This window comes from Carassius gibelio, chromosome B1 (genome assembly GCF_023724105.1).
Source record: "Carassius gibelio isolate Cgi1373 ecotype wild population from Czech Republic chromosome B1, carGib1.2-hapl.c, whole genome shotgun sequence".
Lineage (NCBI taxonomy): Eukaryota > Metazoa > Chordata > Actinopteri > Cypriniformes > Cyprinidae > Carassius > Carassius gibelio.
In genome coordinates, this window is record NC_068396.1 from 25,709,966 (window position 1) to 25,724,388 (window position 14,423).

At 38.3% G+C, this 14,423-nt stretch overlaps 3 protein-coding genes across 4 annotated transcripts; 2 read left to right on the forward strand and 1 right to left on the reverse strand.

The window, feature by feature from the left end:
• Positions 1–115: 115 nt before the first annotated feature.
• Positions 116–4,380, reverse strand: LOC127949135 (zinc finger protein 768). Of its 2 annotated transcripts, none has more exons than XM_052546089.1 (4): positions 3,782–4,380; positions 3,327–3,478; positions 2,912–3,023; positions 116–2,419 (listed from the first exon to the last, which is right to left on the reverse strand). In XM_052546089.1, exons 1-4 carry the CDS (start codon positions 4,050–4,052, stop codon positions 273–275), a joined length of 2,682 nt encoding a protein of 893 aa, XP_052402049.1. In that variant the 5' UTR covers positions 4,053–4,380; the 3' UTR covers positions 116–272. The 2 variants fall into 2 exon arrangements, with proteins under 2 accessions (XP_052402049.1, XP_052402050.1); XM_052546090.1 differs by lacking the exon at positions 3,782–4,380 and adding an exon at positions 3,137–3,183 and having other exon boundaries at positions 3,327–3,461.
• A 728-nt stretch (positions 4,381–5,108) lies between these two features.
• Positions 5,109–9,033, forward strand: si:ch73-109d9.2 (uncharacterized protein LOC565042 homolog). The gene is made up of 4 exons (XM_052546097.1): positions 5,109–5,776; positions 6,720–6,847; positions 7,230–7,338; positions 7,438–9,033. The coding sequence occupies exons 1-4, from the start codon at positions 5,509–5,511 to the stop codon at positions 8,454–8,456; spliced, it is 1,524 nt and encodes a 507-aa protein (XP_052402057.1). The 5' UTR covers positions 5,109–5,508; the 3' UTR covers positions 8,457–9,033.
• A 1,101-nt stretch (positions 9,034–10,134) lies between these two features.
• Positions 10,135–13,984, forward strand: si:ch73-109d9.3 (zinc finger protein 394). Its single transcript, XM_052546098.1, has 3 exons — positions 10,135–10,860; positions 11,411–11,529; positions 11,840–13,984. The coding sequence occupies exons 1-3, from the start codon at positions 10,578–10,580 to the stop codon at positions 12,941–12,943; spliced, it is 1,506 nt and encodes a 501-aa protein (XP_052402058.1). The 5' UTR covers positions 10,135–10,577; the 3' UTR covers positions 12,944–13,984.
• Positions 13,985–14,423: the final 439 nt, after the last annotated feature.

A 14,423-nucleotide genomic window follows, 5' to 3' on the forward strand; every position in this document is an offset into this window, starting at 1 on the left:
CTTCATATTTAAAATGTGCTTTATTAAAGCACTTAAAAATATTTTCATTAGGTAATCATCTTTTTTTTTTTTTTTGCTTAGCTTGGTATAAGAAAAAGAGCATGCACAAAGTCAATGCAGTAAAGCAGTTATTTTTCTACTTTTCTATTTTAATAATGGCATCTTAATAAATTAATTTACAGTTGGGCCTAATACTGTTTTATTTTCTGTAACAGAATAATTATCAGTAGACCAACTAAATGCATAATATTTAACAATTCAAATCATTTTCTTCATGTAACATGTTGTGTGTTGACATGTTTCTTGAGATGGGCCGACTGAGTAAAGCGCTTCCCACATTCCTTGCACTCAAACGGTCTTTCCCCTGTGTGGATGAGCTTGTGTCTTTTAAAATTGCCTAGATCCACAAATCCCTTTTCACAGTGGGGGCAGATGTAGCGTTTCTCTCCTCTATGCCCCTGCATATGCATATTCAGAGCGACTCGATGTTTAAACTTCTTCCCACATAGAGTGCAAGAGAACGGCTTCTCTCCAGTGTGCATTCGCATATGGGTAGCCCGGTCCGCCTTGGCCAAAAACCTCTTTCCACAAACTTTACAAGGAAATGGCCTTTCTCCAGAGTGAATAAGCTGATGTTTAGTAAGCGTAAAGTGGTATACAAAACTCTTCCCACACTCCTCACACTGATACCGCTTCTCCTCTGCATGGACCTTCATGTGCCGGTTTAGACCTCGTACACTAGGAAACGCTTTCCCACACTGGGAACAGGTATACGGTCTTTCGCCTGTATGAAGTCTCATGTGGTTCTCCAAGGCTGATGCATTGCTGAGGACCCTTCCACACTGGGGACACTCTGTATTTCTCTGCAGTGTTTTGCCCAAAGGTTTTGGTAATAGTGGACTTCCATTATTTAGGCCAGAATTTGGTGTTTCACTAATCAAGTCGTTCTGCGCCTGATCCACCCTCTTATCCTTTACCATAAGTCTGCCGTCCTCACATGCAGGATCTATTGGTCTAGATTTGGAGCAAATCTTTCTCTGTTTTCTAATTCTAGACTGGAGTGTGGGCGTGTCATCATCTTCTGAAAGGTCTTTATCATTTCTCTCTGAGCAACATGTTGAAAATGGTACATCTGCTTCAAAGTTGTCAACTGGAGACCCAGAGGTACCTACAGATGGAATGGGTACTCGCCCTAAAACAACGTTAGTGGAAGCGGCAGCAGCAGCTTGTTGCTCCTTCAGTGTTAGCAGAGGAGCAAACTGCCCAGGTGGCTGAAAATGGTGCATGGGTGCCAGCTCCGAGGCATCTTGTGGCGTTATCATGATAGGCGAATGCAAATGCAAAGTATCAAGAGAGTCAAGCAAACCTGGCGTATTATCGGGTGGAGGAAAAAAATGGTCTGGAGAAGAGGAGAACTGATTGGATTGTGGTGGATATTGAGATTGAGTGAGTGGAGCATGAGGTGGGTTTAAGGAGATGGATCCCTGAATTGCGTTAACTGGAATGTGTGGAGAAGGAAATGGAACATGCGTTGGCAGATAAGAAGGTGGCGTCGCCTGAACCGGATTGTGTGGCAGAACCAAAGGGAACTGGAATGATGGACTTGAATTCACAGAATGTGCTGGCATTACCTGTGGTGATGCAAAAGCATGAGATTGAGGAGGAACAAGACTGGATGAGGGAGTCCTATCCTGAACTGGTGGAAGAGTATTTGGAGCTGCTGCGACAGGAATGTGTCCTGATGGCACGACAGTGTGTACTTGTGGAGGCATCTCATGGGTTTTGATGGACTGTGGTGGAAAGAATGGTGGTTGTGTAAGTTGAGAGGAACATTGGGTTAATGGCTCAGGAGCCTGGTTTAGAGAGGCAATGGTTGAAAAAGTTTTCCCAGTATGTGAAACCAATGCCTGAGCTCGCTGTTTGAAGGAATGAGGCTCTGTTACTAAGACTTGGCTTGGAGGTACAGGAGTTAAGTAAGTGTTTTGACAGATATTTGACCCCTCTTTCTGAAGGACTACTGTCTGGTTTGATGTTTGAGGATTTGGTTTTGGTCGACGATGAACTAATGATGCTGTAGGCTTGGTCTGAGGTATTGATAGAGCACCAGACAGCTCAATCATTGGCACAGATGAGTTAACATTGGAAGCAGGAGTCTGGGTTAAATTGGGAAGCACTGAAGAAGTTGATGTCTGTGCTGATGCAATGGCATTCGGTTTTTTGTTTTGGGAAGACAAGCCTTCAGTGTTTTCCAATGTTCTTTCAGATGTACCGCGGCTGGGTTGTATAGTCTGATTGGGTATTTGACCACTGGAATCCACTCTGCGACTACAAGAGGAAGGAATCACTGGTGGTGGTGGAGACTTTCCTCTGTTGCTGTTATCGGGCCTGGTTATTGTTTGCAATGCTGGTGGGACCACAACTGTGAATAGAGAGGTGAAGATGCAAGAAAGGAACACAAGGAAGACAAAATGCAAATATAAAGAGTTGCAAAGTTGCAAACGGAGTCCTCATTAGATAGATTACGGGTAGTTGAGTATCTGAGTGGTGTACACTATGGGATGGGGTAATTTCATCAGCACTATTTTTTTTTTTTTTTGGTCTATGGACCTAACAGTGAAATACAACTGTGTAAATATGTATGCACATTTTTTTTATTTGAAAAAGACTGGCTCTTCTATGATAAATATATGCAAATAGAAGATAAAAAAAAATGTGTAAAAAGTTAAACTTTTAAAAATGGTTATATAATAACTCTAATAAATCAATCAATTGCTGCTAAATTAGTAAATTCATATTACACCAAGCAGATGAGTCTCCATTGTGGACTTGTGAAAGAGCTACATATAAGATATGACATAAATGAGAATTTATTCCTGCATTGTTCAGTTGAAATTGTGAATGACTCTTGTACCCCTTTTCACGATGTCCTTATTTGGCTCTCTGCGCACCAGTATGGGCTCAGCACCCTCTTGCTTTAGTAGAAAGTATCCTGGTGCATAGCTGTTGCATTCAGTCTCTTGAGGCTGAAGACACAGAACATAAAATAATAATTTTTAAAGAGGCTATAGCATTAAAATACTATCCACTCCAGAAAAATCAACTATAAACATAAGATTTAAACTCAATCCTAACTGACCTCTCCTCCCATAGCACTTTCAGTCAAGCCTCTAAATATAGCAAACCCTTACAGAGAGGAAATATGACATCAGTCTCTGAACTCTGCTGTTTCTCGCCACATAACTGATATGCAAAACAAAAATGGGGAAGAAGGGAGGAGGGAAAGACTAAACAGTTACTCTTCTATCATATGACCTGTCAGTTCTTACCTCTTTTTTGATGAGGAGCAATGCAAGCTGTCTGTTCCCATCCTCACTGGCACATAGATCTGTGAGTTTATCACTAGTTATGTCTCCCACATTAAGATGTTGTCCTATAAACTGAAGAGTGTTGCATCCTCTGTCAACCAAAGTGGGCTTTTCTGACCAAAACAACAACAACAAAACTGTAAACATCTTATGTTTTATGAAAGGTAATTACAAATGACATAGTATGAGATAAAATGTATATAAAAATACATTAAATATATTAATGTATTAAATATAGCCTATTTGTAAACAAAACAAAACAAAATCCATAACTGAAGAGTCAGAGGCCACTGAAATCATTATTATGTATTTACCATCTGACTCTGTCTAAGGCGTTAAAAGTCGTTTTAATTTTCCAGGAAGTGTTTAAGGCACGCCATAACCCAGGAACACACTGATGGAATAAAAAGACCTACCACACTGCACGCCGATATCCCGGTGTTTAAAGACGTTTCCAGGCCTCTGGCTCCCGGCTTCAGAGAATCTCTCTGTGCTCTGGATGGATGTAACACCTGTCTTCGTGTTGACTTTCTCTTGTCTCAACTGCACCAATTCCGCTTTCAAGCGTTGCAAAGTGCCTTCATAAAGTTTTGTCGCTTCCCTGACAGCAGTCTGTAAAATTGTTTCCATGATTTGCGCGAACTGGGTCTGAAACCCGTCAAAGTCGTCTGCGCTCGCATCCGGCATGGTTTTAAGTTAAGTTTATGGAGAACACGTTATGATCCCTTTCACATTGTCAACGAGAGTCAAAATGACGCGCCCAGAGGAGGGCGGTATATACTTCCGCTCTGAATGTTACAAAGTTTTATTTGTAGACTGCAGTAGCCTAAAGATATCGCAGTCTAAACAATGTATACATGTCGATGTCTTTATAAGGCAGAGTCACGACGTCTTTATAACTTACTGATTTATTCGATTTTTTTCAAAGTCCAGTAATCTATTTCTTAAGTGGTTTTAATGGATCAAGAAATCTAAATATCCTGCATCTTGACAAAATTCAGCTGATTTCCAAAAAAAGAAAAAAAGAAAAAAAAAAGACCTACGATTGCCTCATTAAAAATATCAAAGAAACTTTCATTTACATGCATTAAAAAAAAATATTTTTTCCAAATTATAGGCTATAAAATATGCACTTTTTAACACATTGTTTCTTACTATGCTATCAGTAACTGAAAAGTGAACTAGCAGTTAATATTATAGTAATATTATAATATTATAGTAGGTCTACATTAGAAAAGAGAAGTACATGCAAATTGCATTTTCCAACAGCGTGCCTATAGAGCAGTCGTTCTGAAGATTTTTTTAAGTCTTATATCTGCTACTTCTGTTGTCATAAAATAAGGAAACCACTGGTCTATATAATAACTTATGATCTAATGTTCTGTATTATAGACCAGTGAAGTAAACTTAAAAATATGACGTCAGTTAAATGTTGTAGCTACAACTTCATTTAAATTGTGCTTTTAAAACGTTTTTTTCCCCTGTGAAATCCCACCTTGTCTCGGTCTATTTTGCTTCCATTGGATGGTGACTGGGGCTGTCCTTCTACCCTAAGTCTACTTTTCTGTCCCACAGAAGAAAATATCACACATGTTACTAACAACATGAAAGGAAATAATTATTTATGTATTTATTTGAATTGGGGAAATATATATGCAAATAAATGATGAGTAAAAGGAAAATGCTGTAAATGCGTAAACGCTATTTTCATTTTTGGATGAACTGTCCCTTTAAATATGTCCCTTACTGCCATCCGTAGGGTGGCTTCAGGAAGTGCTTTCAGTCAGAACTGCTGTACGAGAACATGTTTTCGGATCAGCGATTATTCTCCGCGTATCGTTTATGATACATTGTTTAAATGTGACAATAATAAGAGAACAATAACCGGTAACGTTAGTTAGCGTCAACGAACACTGGCACAATAACAGTCATCGCGAGCAAGTACATGGAGTAACGTTAGTGCAAATTTGACCAAACTAAAAGATGGTTCGAAAACACAAATAATATGATGTGACAATTTGGTTTGAAACGTCAAACAACGAGCTGGAGGCCTTTTTAGCTTGTTTATATTACAAAGAAAGTAGCTAAGTTAAACTATTCTCGGTTGGTTTAAGGCTTTTTAAGAATCTGTTTACTCGTCATTATGTCCGAAGTCATACACTCGTTTCAGTCACAGCTGTCCGGGGTCATGGAGACCGTGTTTAAAGCTGCCATATTTGAAATCACCCGTCTCGTGGAGGACAGTTTCGTGAAGGAGGTGTCCCGTAGTCGAGAGCAGGTAGAGACTCTGAAGAAAAGGCTTCAGTGGAGTGAGACCAGACGGAAAGATCAAGAGACGAGTGTGAGGTGTGCAGAGTGTGACAAAGCCCGGGTGTGTGACGAGGGAAAAGAGGAAATGTCAACACAATCAGGTTTGTACACAATCGCAATTCGTCTGATGCTCAATGCATTGACTGTGACTATTTTTTATGTTCTACAAAAATACAATGTAATGATTTTATAATCTATAGGAACCGTATGACCATATCTGAAATTGGTAAAGTAGTGGTTTCTTTGTTGTATAATTTTAGGAATTTATTGTGTACCATGCAAACCGACATCTTGCATTCTTAACCCTTGTATGAGGTTAAAAATAAAAAATGGGTTTTTGGTAGTTTTGGTGGGGGTCAGGATTCAGTACAATTCAACAAAAATCACACTATGAAAAAAATCTGTAACATTAATACACAATACAAAATAAATAAAACATGAAAATATGTTCTGTATGTATTTGTATTTAACAACTTTATACATTTGTTCACAAATTATGAATATTATAAACAGTACTCTTTAATTTTTATTATTTTACTTTGTTTGCAATTATTTTATATTTTAACTTTTTAAACAAGTGGAGCAGTTCAGCATGGTGTTAGTAACAATAATGAGATTCACAGTGAACTGAACATGCAAGAACTGATTAAAATGTCAGATATATATGTAATGACAATGCATAAATATTAATGTAATATACCCTCATACTGGCTGAAAAACTGCCTTAAAATACATAAAAACATTTGTAGTTTTAATCGACCCATCATAACATCATAATTGTAGTTGCATTTGCAAGCACATTCAACAACACATCAACACTTTGCAGGCATGTTCATGACCCTAAATGAAGAAAATAAATAAAATTCGGTTAACCAGTATATCTGACCAAACAAAAATCCAAACTTGCAATATATCATTAAAAAGCAATTAAGACCCCCATGTCATTTCAGATATATGACTTTTCCTTCCATCCCTTTAAAGACCATTAAAGGCCTGTGTAATCAATGCCCTCTCACAGTTGCATTCACCCTTGACCACATGTAGAAAATGAACGGAGCCTCAAACAGGAGAAAGTTCCAGATGGGAACTGGGGAAGCTGCGAGTTGGAGTCTGACACACTTTTGGGAAAAGAGAGGTTAGAAGTCCAAACCAGCACCAGTAATACAGCAGAGGTGAGTAGCCTTCTGAATAAACCACCTTTTTGATCACCTCAAACCTTGTTCGTACTGCAGCGTTTCTCAAAAGCTTTCTGAAACCTGAAAAACAATGCTGTTAAGATGAATACATGCTTGTTATTGATCTTAATGTGAACATTTTAATCTGTGTGTACAGTATTACATTTTTTTTTAACTCAATCTTCTGACATCTCTAATCATTTAACCTGCTTAAACTCTGCCCCTTTCTTAAAAATCAACTGGATGCTCTATCCAGTGAACAACCTATTTAGAACCAAGTCCCCGTCCTAGAATTTTTCTTTTTTTTATTATCTGTTTAATCACAATACAGGGTATTTTAACATTCTGTGTGCATTTTGCCACATTGTGCTCTCTGTAGTCTGCAAGCACAGAGGTCAGGAAACTGGACTGTGTATTAAAAGAGGAGACCCTTTATGTCACTGCCGCTAATAAAGAGCTTCAGGATGGGTGGACGGTGGATACTGAAGGTGTGAATTATTATTAATATAATTTTTTTATTGATTACTGCTTTAACTCTCTCACTTTAGACTGTGTTTGAAGATTTTTCTTCATGTTTGGTTTCCCAGGAGCTCATTTCTCAGCTCACAGTTACAGTGAGCAGGAGCTGCAGCAGATTCAGGAAGAGTGGAGCTCTGGACTTGATCAGACCGCTGACAATGAAGCTTATGCAGATATTGTAGACATCCATGGTCTGACGTACCGAACACGTTATGACGTAGAAGAGCAAGCAAGCTACAGTGTGCATGAACTGGACATGGGAGACCTGGATGGTCTCGGAGAAAAAACCGAATACATGTTGGGTAATTCAGTATCGGTTGCAGTTGGGCCTGATCGTCACAGCTCTTCCATTAAGAGTAAGAGAGGAAATAGAGAATCTTTACCATTGCAGGTCAGCCCAGAGACAGAAGATGTGGATAGGGACATGCACTGTTTACTTATTAATGCAGATGGCCACTTGCAAGACATAAATTCCTTCACAGAAATTCGAAGTGGGGCTGCAGGAGGTACTGGACATAGAGGACATTCACTGTATGTTGGGGACACAGCTAGTGGTGCAGTTTATAAGGGACATGCATTGAATCACTCTCTGAAACCTAATGTTGAACAAGCATTAGGAGACAGCAGGGCTTCTGCAAAAGTCACTTCAAGTGCTGCTTACACATGTAACCAGTGTGGTAAGAAGTTCACTCAGGCCTGCAACCTAAAAGTGCACCAACGTGTCCACCAGCGGGACGGTCTCCACCTGTGCAGCCACTGTGGGAAAGGGTACTCGTCCTTCAGTGACCTGCGAAGGCACCGATGCAGTCAGACCGGAGACAAGCCCTACACCTGCACGCTGTGTGGGAACAAATTCAGCCGACTGTGGAACCTCAAGCTGCATCAGCGTATTCACACACAGGAGAAACCACACAAGTGCACTTTGTGCAGCAAGAGCTTCACCCGGGCCGACATCTTGAAAGTCCATCAACGTACCCATACAGGAGAAAGACCATACAGCTGTGGTATCTGTGGACTGAGCTTCAAACGACTGGATCATCTCAGGTCACATCAGCGCAAACATAGTGCTGACCAGGACAATCCATAAAAAAAAAAAAATTAACTTAAACTGCTGAAAGGTCATAGATCACAGATTGTTGGAGGGCCATACATTTTCCATAAATCATAACATCGTTGCTGTGGAATCTCCCATTATAGTTATGTCTTCTGGATAATTTAAATAGTTTGTTTTGAAAGGGATAGTTCAACCAAAATTGAATATGCATTATTTACTGTCCCTTAGGTAGTTTAAGTCTTGCATGTCATTCTTCTGTGGAACATAAAGGATTTTATTTATTTTTTTTGTCTATATAATCCGTTTGGTTTCCAACATTCTTCAGAATTTCATATTTTGTGTTTAGCAGAAGAAATGAAGTAAAACAGGTTCAAGAGTAAATGATGACAGAATATACATTTGTGGGTGAACTATGCCTATAAGTTATGCTATGGATAATGTGGCCAACTTTGCATCCCTTAAAAGTTTGAATATTGTTTACTTGTGATGCAGAGTGGTCAGAAATTGTCACTTTTATCTCCTTTAGAGCCTTATTGTCTATAACACTCATTTTGAAAAATGTATGTATTTCGGTTTATTTTAATAAATCTACCAAACATATTTGATCAAATATGCAATGTGCATCACATCTTGTTATATATCAGTCTATTTTCAGCTCCCTGCTTTAGTGATACATAGTCAAATGTTATTTGAAAAATTAATCTGGTTGTTGGTTGATTACATCCTCCAGCTGTTTATTCCAAATGCTTGCTTATTTTCATTATTGGATTATCAGAACTCATACTGCATTATAGAATATATATATATATATATAAGTAATGCACATACAAAGTGCTTATGTGGCAACGATGTACAGAGATATTATAATGCAGCTGAAACACTTGGAACTAGTGACTTCATAGCTGTGTGTTTACTGAAAATATATACACCCAGAATGCCTGTCAACAAATCAGAATCAAGCATTTGTGTCAAGTGTTATAAAACACTGCATAATGCTAAATTGATGAATGAATCGATGCATTTTTGTTATAAAAATATCCATATTTAAAGTGGTAGAAACACTTTTCTCTAACTTCTGCTATGGATGGATGCGTTTGATTGGACTTCTTTTGGGCTTTTGAAACCCACTGCCATTATAAAGCTTGGAAGAGCTAGGACAATTTTTTACATAACTCCCGATTGGATTCGAATGAAAGAAAAAGTCATATACACCAAGACGCCTTGAGGGTGAGTAAAGCATGGGCTAATTTTCATTTTTCGGTGAGCTAACCCTTTAATACTACAATTTTAATACCTTCCTGTGATTTAGTGTCAATTTTAATAATAAACGAGATTCTATTACAGTTTTTAATCTTTTTTTTTATTCGTTTTTATATTTTTAATTTTAGGTTTTAGTAATTTCTTTTTTTTATTTTGCTATTTTTAATGTCTATATTTTGTACAAAATATTTCAGTTTTAGTTATTTTAGTATATACAGTTAAACTAAATAATTTTCTTAAATTTTTTAATAGTTAATATTTTGCAGTAACAAAAGTTTTTATGATTTTAGTTTAGCACTTGTTTTTTAACTTTCCGTGTTGCCGTCTTCTAAATTCAGCAAAATGGTTAAGTGTGAAAGTAATGTGGTTTTTGTTTGTTTATTTGTAAAATTATTTTGGTTTATTATCATTCCATAACAAAGCGGGTAAAAACCGTTCTGTCCAACAAGGCCACCGTACAACCCGTGACGTCAACCCACAACAACACCATTGTCTGTCTGCTGATCTCTTCGTTCATACGTTCGTCAAATTCACACACTGTCAAAATAAACCAGGTAGCATGTACTACAGTCTTCTTGACAGCTGCTCGCGCCTAAAGGACGTCTTTATTTTTGCTCGCGCTTCATACCGTCAGACAGATGTAGTAAGCTCGATGCTAACTTACACTGAGGATCTTATCATCGGGGTTTGATTGACTAGCCGCGAAAGTGTGAAGTGCGATATTTACCGTGAAATTAAGTTCCCGAAATCCTCATACGTGAAATGAGTACTCAATAGAAACTAAAATATTTGAGGTAAAAATCACCATGGGTGGTCTTTAATGTCATGATCATTCAGCGATCCGTTTATCTTGATAAGAGCGAGCTCGATTAACGTTAGATCGGACACAGGATCATGACGGACACGGTGGTCCTCTCCTTCCAGACTCGGCTGTCCGCGGTCATGGAGACAGTCCTCAAGACCACTATGTACGAAATCACCCGGCTGGTGGAGGACAGCTTCTTGGAGCAGATGGATCGAGGCAAGCGGGAGGCGGAGGCGTTCAAACGGAGGCTGATAGTGTCGGAGGCCAAACTGAGAGAACGGGAGAGGTTTAAGAGGGTGAGGTGTGTGGACTGTGGTCGGACAGCGGTGTCCAGGAGGAGGATACTACACCGAGGCCCCGAAGCACAGAGCAGTGAGTAGAAACAAGACTTTCCAAGAGGACCATCGCCACTCAGACATATAACAACGTACAGAATGGTGGCTATAGTTTTCTACATTATTAAAAATTGTTAAGCAATTTTCATTATTTAATGAACAAACAAGTGTCAGATGTTTTAAAAAGTACAGAATAGTTTCCCTGTCATCATTTCAGCAAATGTTTATGAACATTCAGTGTATTTTATTTCTCTTTTTTAATAAGAACTTAATGATGTTCTAAAGCAGTGGTTCTCAAAGTTTTGCACCTAAAGGCCCCCATTACAGTAATTCGAGCTTTATTTTAATTTAATATATTAATGAAAGTTTATATATAGTTTAAATACTTTGAACTAATCTCGTTTTTTTATATATATATTTGAAAAAATAATATATATTTAGATCGCAGTTTGAGTGTCACGACACCATTGACTCATGTTTCATGTAACATCATCAAGAAATTATTATATTCAGTAAAATAATTAACACTGGTTAAGTGCGACAATCTATTTGGCACTGAATGCTATTCTTCTTCTTCTTCTTGAAAGGTTTGGACCACGCACTTGATGTAAAGCAGGAAAAAGCCTCTGACAGTAGCTGGAGGTGCAGTCCCAAGGGAAGCACAAATCATGAAAAGCCTTCAGCAGCTCCAGAAACTAAACAAAATGTGTGTATGGTATTATTTTACTGGTAATATCCAGTGACCCAGAAGACAGTAAGCATTTGGACATTTTATTTGGGTGCCAAAGGGAATTAGTGAACTTGAGGGGAACTGATATCATTCAAAATTACTTATTTTTTGATAAATTTATGCAATAAAAATTCTGACATTTTAAACTTGGCTTAGATGTCCAAATACTTAAGCCATATACTGGGCCACTGTAGTTTGCCTAGATGTTATGTAAAAAATATGTTCGCATAATTTTAGCTTCAGTATGTAGGAAGTTTCTAATGCGCACATGTTTTGTGCACGACAGGTCGATCAAGTGTGTGAACCTAAACCTGGAGGAGAAGTGAAAGAGGAAGCAACAGAGGCTAGAAACCCGCAAGCTTGTCAAGTGATACATCCTCAAATACACAAACAAAAAGATCCTCCGGGCAGTGTTGAAGAGATCAATGGACTCCGAATGACAGATTCTGACCACAAACCAGGTGGCAGATCTGGCACAGATATACCTGTGGATGAAGCCAGACACCGAAACCTCAAAAAATGGTTTGATCCTAAAAAAGACCCTTTAGCATGGTCACCTGTTTCACAGCCAGAACCAGCCAGGACCTCAGTATCTTCAGAGTCTCCAGGTTTGAGACCGCAAATAGGCAGCATTGACTCAGGGCCTGTTAAAGAGGAAGTTGTAGTGATGCTTCCACCAGACTGGGAAGATATAGAAAGGATCAGGCCTCAGGTGGTTTCTGCTCAAACCAGTGCTAAGAAAGCACAATTAGATCTTCAGCCTGGAGATCCTCTAATCACTGGGCCTCAAAGACAGGAGCGGGTTTCCTATCCTGCGCCTCCCGTCAAGGTTCAGAACCTTGCACCACAAACCGTGCAGCATCTCACATCACCCGTTAGGAAAAACACAAAAATCGTTCTACATCCCAGTTCGGTTGTGACAGATCACGGCGCTGTTGAAGTTGACCGGGGACAATCCATCTGTAAACCCCTTCCTGCTCCAAAACCCTCTCATATCCGTCAGTATCCTGAAGGAGCCACTACAGGTGAAAGAAGTTTCAGTACCATACAGCCAGGAAGAAGTCTGCCGCAGATGGTCAGTATGAGGGTTCAAGGGGACACACGGCACCTTTCGGCAAAGACATTGCACAACTGCAGCCAGTGTGGAAAGGGCTTCTCTCATCTGTGTCACCTCAGAGCTCACCAGCAGATCCACACAGGTGAGAGGCAGTTCTGCTGTACCATCTGTGGACGCAGTTTCACCAAACTGAGTAACCTGAAAGCGCACCGCAGGGTTCACACCGGCGAGAGACCTTACATCTGCACAGACTGCGGGAAAAGGTTTACCCAGAAATGCAACTTGAAGAGACATCAGAGAATTCACTCTGAGTTCACTCACTCTAATGTATGACGAGACGTTGGGGGGGGGTGATAGTGGTAGAATCTGGTACTTAACACATTAGAATATTAATTGATGTTTTGTTGAATGGTTAATTTATTTTTTTTATATCATCCATTGTATTAAAATTACTAGACCTCATTTTTCGAACCTCATGCTCAGAAAATTTTCATCTGTAGTGATGTGACCGGATCACTCAGGGGAAATGCCAATTTTATCAAGATAAATAGAAATATTTTAAAACAGACCACTTTTCCATTCCCTCTTGATATGGAACAGGCTATTTCTCACAAATAAATGTCCACATTTTACCCTAAAATCAAAAGAAGAGAAAAATATATATAGCTTTGATGAATACAACACAATTGCTCAAGTATAAACTGGCAAATGAGATCCCTTTTGATTTGTTTGTTTTTTCAGATGCATAGCATTAGCTATTTGAAATGGTGCATTACTGTTTTTTCCTTTTTATTTTTAAGATATGCGATAAACTGTTTGAAAAACGAATTTATGTGCATATGCTGCTGTGGGCTTAAATAGTTACATGTTCATATTTAGATGTCAGTGGTTAAAGGTTCAAACCTATGCAGGAGGAGCCAATGAAAGCACCTGCTAAACTTCAAATGACTATTTTAAAATGTAGTGACATTAAATGACATGGTTCCTGTGTTTTTTAAAGCATAAAGAATGAGTAACAGTACAGCTGGTACATTCAAGCTACTTTCTCTTCTCTTTTTAGTTGAATGTCTTTTGTTGATTAAATGCCACAGACTGTGTTTTATTACACACTGTGCAAACTCTTCCAGAAATGCATGCAAACAGATTATTGGTGAATCAGGTACACCGGAGTAAGCCACGTACATTACAGGCTCTGTGACTGTAATTCAAATCATTTGATTCTTTTTCTGTGAAAATGAAAAATATAAATGATGAAATTGCATTGAAAATGGACCAAATGGCAGGACGTTAATGTCTACATTTTTGTCATATATATTTTGTTTTGTAAAGTTAAATTGAGCTAAATTAAATACTTCTCCATCTGTTTGGTATGTACATGGGTCATGTGATATTCTCATGTGGTCCTTCTGATAACTGACATGTTCTCCTTTCTTATTGCACTAATACTGAAATGTGACCCTGCATGACAAAACCAGACATATGCTGAACGAATAGTTAACAATACATTGTGTGGGTCAAAATAATATTTTTTTAATGCCAAAAATCACTAGGATATTAAGTAAAGATTCCATCAAGATATTTTGTAAATATTCTACCATAAATATATCAAAACTTAATTTTTCGTTAGTAATTTGCACTGCTAAGAACTTCATTAGGTCAACTTTAAGAATTTTTGTTCAACATTTATAATTATTATTATTATTATTTTACACCCTCAGAATCCAGATAGTTCAAATAGTTAATATATTTTCCTATATTAACAAACCATGAATCAGTGGAATGCTTATTTATGAAATCTGTTTAATAAAATTGA

Coding starts and splice junctions, on each gene's coding strand:
- LOC127949135 (XM_052546089.1), bottom strand. CDS start 4,052: ATGCCGGATGCGAGCGCAGACGACTTTGACGGGTTTCAGACCCAGTTC. Junction 3,479..3,781: donor GGATATCGGCGTGCAGTGTG/GTAGGTCTTTTT, acceptor TGTTTTGGTCAG/AAAAGCCCACTTTGGTTGAC. Junction 2,420..2,911: donor TAAGGACATCGTGAAAAGGG/GTACAAGAGTCA, acceptor CTCTATTCACAG/TTGTGGTCCCACCAGCATTG.
- si:ch73-109d9.2 (XM_052546097.1), top strand. CDS start 5,509: ATGTCCGAAGTCATACACTCGTTTCAGTCACAGCTGTCCGGGGTCATG. Junction 5,777..6,719: donor GGAAATGTCAACACAATCAG/GTTTGTACACAA, acceptor GACCACATGTAG/AAAATGAACGGAGCCTCAAA. Junction 7,339..7,437: donor GTGGACGGTGGATACTGAAG/GTGTGAATTATT, acceptor TTGGTTTCCCAG/GAGCTCATTTCTCAGCTCAC.
- si:ch73-109d9.3 (XM_052546098.1), top strand. CDS start 10,578: ATGACGGACACGGTGGTCCTCTCCTTCCAGACTCGGCTGTCCGCGGTC. Junction 10,861..11,410: donor AGGCCCCGAAGCACAGAGCA/GTGAGTAGAAAC, acceptor TCTTCTTGAAAG/GTTTGGACCACGCACTTGAT. Junction 11,530..11,839: donor CTCCAGAAACTAAACAAAAT/GTGTGTATGGTA, acceptor TGTGCACGACAG/GTCGATCAAGTGTGTGAACC.